The 14923-nt window shown below is 45.8% G+C and overlaps 1 protein-coding gene across 1 annotated transcript in view; it reads left to right on the top strand.

Moving 5' to 3' along the window:
- Positions 1-14923, top strand: part of ACAN (aggrecan) — an 85204-nt gene that overhangs the window by 52465 nt on the left and 17816 nt on the right. The window contains exons 7-13 of the mRNA XM_036735915.1: positions 271-726; positions 3565-3739; positions 4805-4932; positions 6011-6304; positions 6749-6934; positions 9034-9147; positions 9865-13308. Coding sequence (XP_036591810.1) covers positions 271-726; positions 3565-3739; positions 4805-4932; positions 6011-6304; positions 6749-6934; positions 9034-9147; positions 9865-13308 — 4797 coding nt within the window. The remainder of the gene's footprint in view (positions 1-270; positions 727-3564; positions 3740-4804; positions 4933-6010; positions 6305-6748; positions 6935-9033; positions 9148-9864; positions 13309-14923) is intronic.

Here is a 14923-nt window from a genome sequence, read left to right as displayed (position 1 = left end):
ACTTGTACACAAATGTAGGGCCATATGGTTTCTCCACTCTCTCCCTGCTGGCATATAAACGGCGCTGCCCAGGCAACAAGAGCAACATCTAAGAGATAGAGGCCAGGCACAACGTGGATCATTAATAGCAACTCTGTAACTCCCACTCAACCTGTTCCCTTGACTATCTTGGATGGCCCAGATGGGACTGCCAAAGGGAGGGGGAAATGAGAGAGACTTTGAACAGACCCACTCCCTTGATTTCCCATCGACCTTTGCTTTCTACTCCAGGGGAGGACTTTGTCGAGATCATACCAGAGAGTTTTACCGACGATCTGAGCAGTGAAGGGGAGATCACTATTCAGACAGTCACTCAGCCCGATGTGGAACTGCAGCTGCCCCAAAATGTCACCAAGCAGGAGTCCCGAGGCAGCATCGTCACCTCAGAGGATGTCATCACTCCTACTGGGCCTGAGCCTGAGGAGGCCTTCACTTGGACAGTGAGTGGCACAGGCTACCCAGTGTTGGAAAATGAGACCGGCGAGGCCACCAAACCATGGGGCTTCCTTCCGGAGGCCACTGCCTCTTCCCGTGTTACTCTCTTCCCTGGTGAAGTCACAGAGGGGGCTGCCACTGCCACCCCTGAGCTGGGACCTGCCACAGCCTTCACAGGAGAGGGCTTGATTGCACCGGTGACAGCTGTCCCAGAGGTTGCTGCTGTCCCTGAGCGACCACTCTCGCCAACAGGTAAATCACCAGGCAATTCACAGTGCTATGCACACCATAAATTATATTGGAAAGAACATGGGACTGAGAAGCAGGAGACCTGAGTTCTTGCCCTATCAATGCCCTGGTCAAATCACAACTTCTCAGAACTTCAGTCACTCTAAATGTAAAAGGAGGCAGTTGGACTAGAATGATCTTCAAGGTCTCTTTCAGCCAAAATTATGTGATTCTAGGGGTTTAAAAATGTCAATAGAAGTAGAAGTTCCGTCTTTTCTCAGGCTTTCTCTTAGCAGCCTCAAGCTCATGATCTATGTCACATGACTGCCTCTCCCCACCCCCAGATCCATAACTAGGGTTAGGTAGCTGGTCTTCAGCCAGCCAGGAAATGTTATTAAGCACCTACTATGTGCTAAGCACCCTTCACCCCACGGTGACACCTTTAGAGGGTATTCAACAGCACTTTCCCATGAGTGCTTCCTCCATTGCCCATCTCACCCTCATACAACCAGCGGCCTTCTGCCAACCCCAGCATCATCAGGGTTCCCTCAACAATTGGATTTTCAGTAGTGTGGCAACTTCAGCTATCTGGATCTTGCTTTCTCCCCACAGGACACACCTTAAATGAGACCCACTCCCCACTCTCCCTTCCTCCTTCACCACTAGAATATTGCTAGTTAGATGTCTGTTTACCCCTGCCAAAACTTTTCTCTATTGAACAAAATTCACCATTTGGGGGTAACAGTCTCATAATCTCACCTTAATAAATGCTGACAGACTGACTGATCGAAAATCAGTTTCCCTACCCTAGTTAAGGGTCTGGAGCAGGGAGATAGACAGAATTAGGCATTATCAAATAATCTAACACAGCCACAGCTCCTTCAAATCATAGAGACTAACTTGATTGTAAGCCCTTTGAGGGAATTCAGAGGGTCTTTGGATAGTCCTATTACTATCAGACTTGCAGGGAAGCCTACAAATACCTCACATAGCAATGAAGAGCCATCACAAGGACTGGCACCAACGGATAGATTATCATATCATTTATTTATTTAGAATCAACTTGCAGTGGCGTATAAACAGATTCTATGTAAAGAGAATTAGGCCCACTCCTTTCAGCTCAAGATCTCAGAAGGACAACACTTGTGGAAGCGTCAGTAAAGACTGTGTATTTCTAAGCAGATAAAAATGGTGGACCTATGACTCTGGTAATAAAAAAAACAATACTCGAATATTCAAAAACTCAAGAGGACATGTGATCTCATTGATTTAGGAGTTTTCTCTAGTGATTGAGATCACGACCCCTTCATGTCTGCCTATTCTGAAGGATTCTTTCTCATAGCCTCCCATAAGTACACCACAGGAGACCCACCCAATGTTCTGGAGGCCTTTCTCACTTCTACCAGTGGAGTACTGGTTATCTAAATATCAGCTCTCCTCTTCTCCATTTGACCAGTCCATCATATTTTCCTGTCTTACATCTCCTTGATAACATCTTTTAATCTTATTCTTCCAAGTTCCTCTTGGGCTACATGTTGTAGCCTACTCATCCCTACCCTAGGTCTCACCATTGCTCTCTGTGATATTCATTTCAAATTCTTCAGTGATCATTATATTCCATATCTCACTGCCAAATAGCAAAATATTGATGTTATCTGTATATCAGGGTAAGTGTGATTTGGTAGGAAGAGTAGATATCTTATATGGAAAGCTGTAGGCTGCTAGAAAGCTTACAATACTAGGAAGAACCAGCGGAGAAAAGCTACAATTATTAACTAATCAACTTTCACGGGGTAGGAAGCTTGCCTGAAGAAGATGAGAGCTACAGAACCATTCCAATGACCAACGAGGAGTGGCTAGGCAAATGGACAGCTTTAGGAAATGAAAGAAAGAGGCGTGGATAAAAGGGAATCCTTTAAGCAACTAAGTGACCTAGACTCTCAAAGCAACAAGATGAGGAGATAAACACCAAGCACCTAAGAGTCCCTTGAAAAGAAAACAACCATCAATGTACCAGAAAGTCTCTAGATTTTCCTCTGAAGTCCAGGGAATGGGAAAGAGAGTCAAGGTTCATAGGGTTTAGTCAAGTTGTTCAAAATAATCAGCCACAGAGTATGGGACTGAGTAAGGGCAAAAGAGGGAGGAGAGGTGGGAAGGTAGAACTTAGATTGATCATAATTAAACAATAATTTTTTTAAATTATCCACAGTTCTAGAATTGTACTGCTTTCTAATAATTGCTGTTCTCATCATTAGAGTCACTTCAACTTTCTGGGCCTCAGTTGTCTTACCTGTAAAATGATGAGCTCCAAAGTCTCTTATAACTTCAAAAATCTTTTGAAAGAGATACAGGGGTAAATCTATGAACTCTAGCCTGTAATGCCTCCCTTTTAAAGTGATTTCCCATTTATACACACACACACACACACACACACACACACACACACACACACACACATATATATATTATTGGTATATAGTTGTTCCCATGTTGTCTCCCCTATTATTCTGTGAACTCCTCAAGGGAAAGGACTGTGTCTGCCTTTCTTTGAATCCTCAGCACTGAGCACAGCAACTGGCACATAGAAGGCAATAATAAATGTTTGATGATGATGATGATGATGATGAAAGGAATAACTGAGTCTTTGAAACCTAGTGGTATGTCTGGCTAATTCGATGAGTAAACCTACAGGTGTGATGCAATAGTAAAAATTATTTGGAATGTTGGGCTTTGGAGTAGAAGCAGGAAGTATGCTTTTAGCATCACTAGGCTGATTGAAAAGAAGTCTCAATCTGCATCTCCCTCACCACTGCCACCACCCATACCTGAGGCTGACTTTTCCCTTCTTTTCTTTCCAACCAGGTGTTGTGTTCCATTACCGTCCAGGTTCCACCAGATACTCTCTCACCTATGAAGAGGCCCAACAGGCCTGTAGGGCCACAGGAGCTGTCATTGCTACACCAGAACAGCTACAGGCAGCCTATGAGGCTGGCTATGAACAATGTGATGCTGGCTGGCTGCAGGACCAGACAGTCAGGTGAGCCCCAGAGCCAGGGCCTCCATTTCTCCCTTAGTCTTCAGATAGAAATCACAGAATCTCCAAGTTGGAAGGGACCTCGGAGATCTAATCCAACCTATATCTGAGCAGGAATCCTTAGGCAAGTCATGATTCTTCTCGGGGCTTCAGTTTCCTTAGTCTATAAAACAAGGCCATTGGATAAAGTGACCTCTCGTTCTCTTTTGGTTCTGGACCTATGGCCTTATGATCAGAAATCCTGGGACATATCGCTTCACTCCTCAACGTCACAGTTTCTTCAAATGCAAAATGAGGGTGTTGGATTAAATGACCTCTCCATTCTCTTCCATCTCCATGTCAATGACCCTACAGTCTCCTCTACAACATCCAGAAAAAGTGGTCCTCCAACTCTGTACTTGAATTTAGTCTGTTCTGGGCCAGTCTATTCCTAAGGTAGCTCCACCAATACAACACTCCTAGGCAATTTCCCAGCCATGGTGACCTCTAGTCTCAGCACAGCAGAATTTGGCCACAGGAAATGAATTCAAGAGACATCCTCACAGATTCTTAGGAGTCCAGAATCAAGCTATAGCTATTGATTTCTCTCTGCAGCCAATGTAAAAAAAAAAAACAAAGAACAACGGACATCCAGGGACAGTCCTGACTAAAAAAAGACTTTTAATATAAGTCTTCACAATTTATTTCTCCAAGAGTCACTGAGTAGATGGGTTAAGTCATCGCCTTCTTTCCCATTGCCTTTTCTCTAGATAACTGCCCTGCTCATTCTTAATCCTTTCCTGCTTAGTTGGTGATCCCAATTCCCAGGGTGTTCTCTGTAATCAGAGGTCACCTATGAAGTTACCAAATCCATCCTCACAACCAATACTAATGTTCATGATGATGCTACTGTATCAGAGCTAGATATTTCTCTGTGCCTGGAAGTCCTAGGTCCAGGATTCCTCATCATACTTCCATTAGAAGAACCAAAGACATCCTTTAAGTCCATAAGTGACTAATGCCGTCTTCTTCAAAAGCCCTGTCTCCTACTGTCTGGAGCTAAACATTTTTCCACTCTTTCCTTTGCAGATACCCCATTGTGAGTCCCCGGACCCAGTGTGTCGGAGATAAGGACAGCAGCCCAGGCGTCAGGACCTATGGCCTACGCCCAGCATCAGAGACCTATGATGTATATTGCTACGTAGACTGGCTACTGGGTACAGAATCAACATCCCCAAAGCTCTGTTCTGTATGGGTTGAGGGCCCAACATGAGGAATTTTGGATGGAGCTCCTTAGCAATGGGCAAATATCCCAGAAGTACCATTTGTCCTTCCTACACAACTCTCTGAGTCAGAAAAGATCCAGTGGGGGAAAAACGTGGATCAATCTCTCTTTTAGACTGCCATATTCCTTCCATTTCTGCATCTGCTTCTATTTGTCTATCTGTGTCTCTTACTCTCTCTTCCTTTCCTTCTCTCTCTTTCTGTTTTTGTCTCTATCTCTCTCTGTTTCTGTCTCTCTATCTCTCTGTCTCTGTCTCTCTCTTTGTCCCTCTCTCTGTCTCTTTTTCCCTGTCTCTAAATCTGTCTTTATCTCTTTCTCTCTGTCTCTGTGTCTCTGTCTCTATGTCTCTGTCTCTATGTCTCTGTCTCTCTCTGTTTTCTCTGTCTCTCTCTGTCTGTCTCTCTCTCTCTCTGTTTAGTACCTTCAGTGGTACTTCCCCAGCACAAAACAGGGAAACATTTTGACTCCAGGGCACGAACCACAGACCAGGAGAAAAGAAAAGCACCAACACCAAGCCATATGCGCACACTAAAAGAACTAAAGTATACATTGCACTTGTATGCAGCACTCAAAGTGTCCAATGAGGAAAATTCATTTAGTCATAGGAGAATGTGTCATTCAAGAGAGGTAGCTAGATATAGGAACTGGGAAGATCCGAGTTCAAGTCCTATCTCTGACATATGCTAATTGCATGGCTATGGGCAAGTGACTTAACTTCCCAGTGCCCTCAGCCAACTCAACAAGACTCTGGGTTATAGACTAGTAGCTAACCTACATTGGTGAAAGAAGTTTCTACACCCAGCAGTTCCCTACAATGCTCAGGTAGTTTGGAGCCATACTCTGTATAAACCACAAGTATATGTGTGAAGGAGGGGATGATGACACTTTGAATATATGTGTATTTGTGTGAAAATGTCTGTAAGAACCCAGGGGAGGTACGGGGAAGGGGTGCCTCTAGACAGGGTATTTGGCTCTGGGAGCAATCGAATCTAATTGTATATTCCTAATAGGTGAGGTCTTCTTTGCCACTCGACCGGAGCTGTTCACCTTCCAAGAAGCCCAAGAATACTGTGAAGAGCACAACGCCACCCTGGCTTCCACGGGGCAGCTTTATGCTGCCTGGCGCCGGGGCCTGGACAAATGCCATGCTGGCTGGCTGGCAGATGGCAGCGTCCGCTATCCTATCATTACGCCCCGCTCTGCATGTGGTGGGGACAAGCCAGGTGTTAGAACTGTCTACCTGTACTCCAACCAGACTGGCTTTCCTCACCCCCTGTCCCGGCACCATGTTTACTGTTTCCAAGGTACCATGTCACCCTTTTCACACTGCCCAATTTTCCCTAATGCAGTAGGAAAGGTCCCTTTATGTTACAGAATTACTTGTCTTTATAGTCCCCTCCCTATAGCCCTTCCAAGCCATGTACCTGTTAGATGATCCTATAACCTAAAAGTGGGGCAGAAGAGTCATCACAAAGAAAGATTTCCCAGACATAGGGCAAAGGCAGAGAGGGATGCAACATGAGCTTATTATCTCAGCACTTCTTGCTTTTCCATCAAAGCCCAAGTTGTTTGCCTGAGTGCATTAGAATGTGAGTATTGACAGAAGAACCTCCCTCTTGTCTGTCCCTGTTTCTTCAGGGATCAAGAACTATGTCCTAAATGGATGCTCTGGGACAGGACCCTGAGTAATCTGAGGTAGGAGTTTCCTGCTTGTGAGGTCATTCACTGTCTCTTCTTGAATGTTTTAGCTGGGCCTTCTCTGGAGGAAAAAGAAGGTGGCACACAGGTCTCCATCATTGAAGAAGAGCTGATTCCAACTCAGGTGGCTCCAAAGGAGGGAGAAGCCCTATCCAGGGGAGAATTTACTACTGTACCCGAGAATCAGACAGAGTGGGAAGCAGAATTTTTTCCAACAACTACTTCATTACTCTCAGGTCAGCATGAACCCATGCCTCCTAGGAAACATCTTGATCTAGACCAAAGGATCATAGATTTACAGCTACAAGGGACCTTCGAGCCTATCTAGTCCAACTCCTTCACGAAATTGAAGCAAACAATGCAGGTGACTTGTCCAGGGTCATGTAGCTAATAAGGATCTGAAGTGAGTTTTGAAGTCAGGTCTTCCTGCTTTTAAGTCTAGGTCTTTATCCACTGCACCACATTGCTAGCAATGCCCTCTCTACTCAGGTGGGGAATCCTTTCTCTCCATGGGAATCCCAGAGACCTGTCTCCTATTTCTCAGATCAGTTATTGATTCTCTGTGCAATCCTGCATAAGTATGTCTCTGAGGCTCTGAACTCAAAGAGAGTGTTTAGCATCCACAACACCATTAATTAATTTACCAGTCAATTATACTATATGTATATCACTTCAACGATGCTGAGACGGAAAAGAAAGGAGAAATGGTACCTCCTTTTTATCGGCTTCAAATATGCAGGACCACTCCTGACTCCATAACCTTCTATGTTTCATAGTCCCTCAAAGAAGGGAGTATAAAGACAGAGAGAGAGAGTATTTGGGCAGTGCCAAGGGGAAGAGGGTTATACGGGCAAGAGTCTGACCCATGCTTCTTTTGCCTCAGAAGTGAGGAGGTGGCACTAGATGATTGAAGGTCTTTGGGGTCCCAAAATTCTACAATTCTCCTTTTCTTTCTCCTCCTCCCCACCTACCTCCCTAGTAAAAATTCCCATTCCAGCCAATAGTGTTCTAATCAAAACATTTAACTCTAGAGTATGAGTGATCAATAGATTTAACCAGTATCAAGACTACTTGTATCCCCAAAGAGTTATTCCTATAGGACTCTCCAATTACTAGAATATGTGAGAGAGAGATTTTTGAGCAAGGGACTTTCTGGGGTTCCTTTATTGATTACTGATTCCAGGAAACACCTCTCTCTCTTATCTGCCATAATTAGTCCATCATGGGACAAACTACATAAAGGTATCATCAAAGGCTCTTTGAGAACAAGTATTCTCTCTTTGTATTCCCAGTATTAGGATAATGCCTTATACATAGTAGCTACTCAGTAACTGGTGAATTGAATGCATATTGTAGCACTATATCTAATCCAATCAACATTTATTAAGCACCTACTATGTGCCAGGCACTGGCACTATATGTCACCACTCTCTAAAATGTGGTAGAGAAGTCATCATAAAGAGACACATTGACAGACATAAAGACAGAGAGGTAAGAGAGACAGAGAGAGCCCCTTACTCCCATAAGGGCTCAGGAAAAAGTCACTGCTAGAAGTGAAAATACAGGTGAACCTGGACTGCACTTGAAGCTACTAATGGAAAATGACTAGAAGGATCTGTGGAAGCACCAGAGAATGATTAAGTTTATGAGTCTGAATCAATTCATTTAAACCTCTCTTGTGCCTCAATTTCCCTGTCCATAAAATAATACCCACTCCTGAGGTGAGAAGAAAGAACATACCTGTGAAAATATTTTTGAACATGATATTAGTAGCATAAACTTATAGTAGTAGTGTTGCTAGTCAAAGTCATAAAATATAAGAGGTACAAAGGGCTCTACAGATGACTTCTAGTGTCCTTACCACCACTGCTATCACCACCATCATTTTGAAAAAACTAAGGCCCTCAGAGGTTGAGTGGCTTGCACAAGGACACAAAGTGAGTTAGTGTCAGAGGTGTGTCACCTTTCCTCCTTCCAGGGATGTTGTAAGTCTTTAGTTCAAAGATTCTTAACCTTTTTCCTGTCACGGGCAGTCTATTGAAGAATATGTATCCATTCTTAGAATAATGTTTTTTAAATACATAAAGTATAATGCATAGAAAGGACACTAATAGTATTGAAATACAGTTATCAAAATATTTTCCTTTTTTGTAAGAGTTTGTAGACCCTCTGAATCTTTTGGGGGTCCATGGACCCCTGGTTAAGAATTCCATCAGTATGACATATGTAGTATAAAGAGAATGATAAAAGTGGGCTTAGGCTTTTAGGTGTAAGGGGCCACAGGGTCCTATCAGTGCTTATCAATAAAGTCCCTTTTTTTCCTTTCCTCCTTCAGTGAGTCCTTCATCCTGGCCTCCCATTAGTGCTATTCCTGAAGAAAGTACTGTAGAGCCTTCTTTCAGTGAAGCACCTTCAGCCTCTGGAGAGCCATCTGGTGTTCCAGACGTGAGTGCCAGCGGGGAGCCGTCAGCCTCTGGAGAGCCATCTGGTGTTCCAGATGTGAGTGCCAGCGGGGAACCATCAGTCTTTGGAGAGCCATCTGGTATTCCAGATGTGAGTGCCAGTGGGGAACCATCAGCCTCTGGAGAGCCATCTGGTGCTCCAGATTTGGGAGTTCCAGATGTGAGTGCCAGCAGGGAACCATCAGTCTTTGGAGAGCCATCTGGTATTCCAGATGTGAGTGCCAGTGGGGAACCATCAGCCTCTGGAGAGCCATCTGGTGCTCCAGATTTGGGAGTTCCAGATGTGAGTGCCAGCAGGGAACCATCAGTCTTTGGAGAGCCATCTGGTATTCCAGATGTGAGTGCCAGTGGGGAACCATCAGCCTCTGGAGAGCCATCTGGTGCTCCAGATTTGGGAGTTCCAGATGTGAGTGCCAGCAGGGAACCATCAGTCTTTGGAGAGCCATCTGGTATTCCAGATGTGAGTGCCAGCGGGGAGCCATCAGCCTCTGGAGAGCCATCTGGTGCTCCAGATTTGGGAGTTCCAGATATGAGTGCCAGTGGGGAACCATCAGTCTTTGGAGAGCCATCTGGTGCTCCAGATTTGGGAGTTCCAGATGTGAGTGCCAGCAGAGAACCATCAGTCTTTGGAGAGCCATCTGGTATTCCAGATGTGAGTGCCAGCGGGGAGCCATCAGCCTCTGGAGAGCCATCTGGTGCTCCAGATTTGGGAGTTCCAGATATGAGTGCCAGTGGGGAACCATCAGTCTTTGGAGAGCCATCTGGTATTCCAGATGTGAGTGCCAGCGGGGAGCCATCAGCCTCTGGAGAGCCATCTGGTGCTCCAGATTTGGGAGTTCCAGATGTGAGTGCCAGTGGGGAACCATCAGTCTTTGGAGAGCCATCTGGTATTCCAGATGTGAGTGCCAGTGGGGAACCATCAGCCTCTGGAGAGCCATCTGGTGCTCCAGATTTGGGAGTTCCAGATGTGAGTGCCAGCAGGGAACCATCAGTCTTTGGAGAGCCATCTGGTATTCCAGATGTGAGTGCCAGTGGGGAACCATCAGCCTCTGGAGAGCCATCCGGTGTCCCAGATCTGGGAGTTCCAGATGTGAGTGCCAGTGGGGAACCATCAGTCTTTGGAGAGCCATCTGGTATTCCGGATGTGAGTGGCAGCGGGGAACCATCAGCCTCTGGAGAGCCATCCGGTGTCCCAGATCTGGGAGTTCCAGATGTGAGTGCCAGTGGGGAACCATCAGTCTTTGGAGAGCCATCTGGTATTCTGGATGTGAGTGGCAGCGGGGAACCATCAGCCTCTGGAGAGCCATCTGGTGTCCCAGATCTGGGAGTTCCAGATGTGAGTGCCAGCAGAGAACCATCAGTCTTTGGAGAGCCATCTGGTATTCCAGATGTGAGTGGCAGCGGGGAACCATCAGCCTCTGGAGAGCCATCTGGTATCCCAGATCTGGGAGTTCCAGATGTGAGTGCCAGTGGGGAACCATCAGTCTTTGGAGAGCCATCTGGTATTCCGGATGTGAGTGCCAGTGGGGAACTATCAGCTTCTGGAGAGCCATCTGGTGTTCCAGATGAGAGTGGAGACTTCATTGCCAGTGGAGAAGCTTCAGGAGGGTTTGAAACAAGTGGGCAGCCCTCTGAGGGCAGTGTAAGTGGACTGCCCTCTGGCAGCGTGGATTTCAGTGGCCTTTCATCTGGAGAAGGCTCTGGGCTACCTGAGGAGAGTGGATTGGCTTCAGGGGAAACAGATGTAAGTGGCTGGTCTAGCACTACTGAAGTTAGTGGATTACCTTCAGGAGAAGACTTAGTTGGGTCTGCTTCTGAACACTTGGACCTTGGGGAGCTGCCTTCTGGAGCTCTAGGAAGTGGCCAAACTCCAGAAACAAGTGGCTTGCCATCTGGATTTAGTGGTGAGCACTCGGGGGTGGACTTTGGAAGTGGCCTCGCATCTGGACTGCCTGATTTGAGTGGATTTCCATCTGGATTCCCAACTGTCTCTCTTGTTGATACTACATTGGTGGAAGTGGTCACAGCAACCACTGCCAGCCAGTTAGAAGGGAAGGGAACCATTGGAATCAGTGGTCAAGGAGAAATATCAGGGCTGCCATCTGGAGAGTGGGATATTAGTGGAGGAACTAGTGAACTACCTTCAGGAACTGAGCTCAGTGGACAGGCATCAGGATTGCCTGATACCAGTGGGGAAACATCTGGAATATTTGGAATAAGTGGACAGGCATCTGGAATTCCTGAAGCCAGTGGAGAAACATCTGGACTATTTGAGGTCAGTGGGTATGTACCTGGAACTCCCGAGACCAGTGGAGAAACATCTGGAATATTTGGAATCAGTGCATCTGGCTTTCCTGATGCCAGTGGAGAGACATCAGGGATTTTTGACTTAACTCAGAAGCCATCTGAAATACCCTATGTCAGTGGTCAACCCTCTGGATTACCTGATGCCAGTGGAGAAACATCTGGAGTACTTGAACCCAGTGGAGAGCCTTCTGGTATAACAGATATCAGTGGGGAGACATCTGGAGTACTATTTGGCAGTGGGCAACCATTTGGAGTAACTGACCTCAGTGGAGCAACATCTGGAGTATTTGATATCAGTGGGCAACCATCTGGAGTTCCTGGGTTCAGTGGTGAAACATCTGGAATATCTGATCTGAGTGGGGTGGGTGATCTCAGTGGTTTGGTTTCTGGGACTGTAAGTGGCAGTGGTGAATCAACCAGTGTTACATTTGTTGATACTGGTTTTGTTGAAGTGGCCCCAACTGCATTCAGGGAAAAGGAAGAAGGTTTAGGTTCTGTGGAAATAAGTGGCTTTCCTTCTGGGGAGGCAGATCTATCAGGTAACTTCTCTGGAATTGTGGACTTCAGTGGACAATCATCTGGAACCATAGAATCCAGTGGGCTTGCTTCAGGTGCCCCAGAATTTAGTGGCCTGCCAAGTGGATCAGTGGAGTTCAGTGGAGAACCCTCAGGAGCAGGGACTGGAAGTGGCCTGACATCTGGAGAATATGACAGTAGTGGACTTTCGTCTGGTTTTCCCACAGTATCTCTTGTAGATAGAACTTTGGTTGAATCCACAACTCCAACTTCAACAGCAGAAGAGGCAGGAGAAGGACCTTTTGGGGTCTTAGAAATCAGTGGAACCCCTTCAGGAGAAACAGAAGCCTCTGGGGAAGTATCTGGAAGTGTGGATCTCAGTGGGTCACAGCCAGGCTTGATAGAGACCAGTGGAGAGTCATCTAGCACACCATCTTTCAGTGGTGATTTTTCTGGGGTCACTGATGTAAGTGGAGAATCATTGGCAGTCACCAGCAGCAGTGGAGAGGCCTCAGGGTTTCCAGAAGTCACTTTGATTACCACAGATTTAGTGGAAGCAGTTACCAAACCAACAGTTTCACAAGAACTCGGTCAAGGATCTACCGTGACACTTCCTTATTTTGTTGAGTCCAGTGGAGAGTCCTCAGTTTCTGGTGAGTTCAGTGGAATGTCAACAACCCATGAAACTGAGGTAGAGGCATCAGCAGTTCCTGAGGTGAGTGGTGAGTTATCAGCATATCCTGAGGCATCTGCTGTCCCTGATGTAAGTGGCACAACATCTGCACTTTATGAAACTGACCATGAAGTACCTTCATCATCAAATGGAAGTGGGGAAACATCTACTTTCCAGGAAGTGACCAGTGACCCATCCTCCACACCTGACCTGAGTGGAGAATCATCTGCCTTTCCTGGGATCTCCGAGGAAACATCTACTACACATGATATTAATGGAGAAACATCCAGCCCCCAAGATGTGGACTTAGAAACATCATCTGTGCCTCTGGCCAGTGGTGAATTCCCTGTGAGTCTTGAAAACAGGACTGATGTAAGTGGGGAAGTTTCTGGACTCCCAACCCCACCCCTGCCAGAAATTTCAGGTGACATCTCTTTGCCAGATGTAGTCATTAGCACCAGTGTTTCGGACACTGAATTCAGGTATCCGACCCAGAGCCCTGAAGAGGCTCAAACAGAAATTGAGTCCTCTAGTCCTTTAGTATCAGGAGAAGAGACTGAAGGAGTTGGAACAGTTCCCTCCCCCACAGACACTTCCATTGCATCTCAAGCTTCCTCAGATGGGAGACAAGAATCAGAGTCCACAACTGAAGGTATGGTTATTTTTTTCTGACTTCAAATATAGTGAATATGTGGAGGGGGTGGGGTGGAGGGGTGGGGAAGCTGTTCATAATATAGATATAGACGTGGTTTATTGGATTCTAAACACAAAAAGAGAATGAAATCATTAGAAATGATGCAGTAGACCCCTCTACTAGGTACAAAAAAGTGGTATCTAATTAGTTTGCCTTCTTTGCTTCTTGTGGGCTCTCTCCACCTCTCCTTTGTTTTTAAAGCATCTTTTTCAAAGTTCCACAGAGCCCACACAAAATCAATGGGATTCGACATCTAATAAAGCAAAGCTGGGTAGAAACATATTGACCCAAAACAGGTGTACTAAGAACTCCAGAGACCTCAGCTCCCTTAGCTGAGAGGTCAGTCAGGCTGCCCAAGTGGCTGCCCAAAGTGGCGAGATAATCGGGTTGATCTGCTCTTCCCCTGCTGGTTGCAGCCACCCATAGGTCATGTGCTGAAGAGCCATGTGGAGCTGGGACCTGCCAGGAGAGGGAGGGAAGTGTCATCTGTCTATGCTCCCCTGGGTATATGGGCAATCGCTGTGACATAGGTAAGCTCCTTCTTTAGCCTAAATGGGGGAGGGCCGGTAGACTCCCCCAGCTTTAGAAGAGGCATCTGCATTCACCACTGAGCCCCAGTTCAGTTTACCTGGACATGAGAAGAGAAATACAGCATATAGCATAAGCAAATTGAGGCAGTGAATATAAATAATCCATTACCCAACATTGATGCTGCCATGGTTCTCTTCAGAGTCCAGAGCTCCAACAGCAGGAGCCAAAGCAGATATTCAGTTCCCTAAGCCCTCTTCTGGAGTAAGAGGAAAATAAGCAGAAAAAGAGGAAATTCCCAGAAGCACCTCTCTATCCCAATTTCAGGATTAGATTTGGGGTATGAATTCTATCTACTATATCAGTTCAAGGGTTTGTTAAACTAGTATGGCACATGGGATAATCAATTGCCCAGCAAGTATTTTTAAGTGTTTACCCCATGTCAAGCACAATGCTAGATGTTGGAGATAAAATGAAACAGTTCCTGACCTAAAACAATTTACTTTCTATCAGGAGAAATAATATGAACACACATAAGTTTGTACAAAATCAATACAAGGTAATTGGAGAAGGAGTAGAGGCGCTAGTAGCTGGGGTGGTCAGGGAAGATCCCCTGACACTTGAGCTGAGTTTGAAGAGAACTAAGGATTCTAAAAGACAGAAGTGGAAAAGGAGGACATTGTAGGTATGAAGGGCCCCTCTGTGCAAAGTCATGGCCATGGGAGACAGACTGTCATGCAGTGGAAAAACAAGGCCAGTTTGGACCATAGTACATGAAGGGGAATCATATAGCGTAAGACTAGAAAAGTAGGCTAAAGCCAGGTTGTAAGTCAATCCATCAGCAAAGATTTTTATTAAGTTCTCATCAGACACTATACTAGGTGCTGGGGACCTTTGTTATTGTAAGAAAAAGCAAACACAGGTGCTGCACTCAAGGAGCATATATTCTCATGAGTGAGAAAACATATGGATAATGAGAAGATGCATGATAGCTTTATAGTGCCAGCAGCTGGAAGAACTGGGATGTGCTCATGGATATAGGTTC

This window comes from Trichosurus vulpecula, chromosome 8, assembly GCF_011100635.1.
Source record: "Trichosurus vulpecula isolate mTriVul1 chromosome 8, mTriVul1.pri, whole genome shotgun sequence".
In the NCBI taxonomy this organism is placed as follows: Eukaryota; Metazoa; Chordata; class Mammalia; order Diprotodontia; family Phalangeridae; genus Trichosurus; species Trichosurus vulpecula.
The sequence above is the reverse complement of the archived record's forward strand: the minus strand, read 5'-3'. Positions and strand labels throughout refer to the sequence as shown.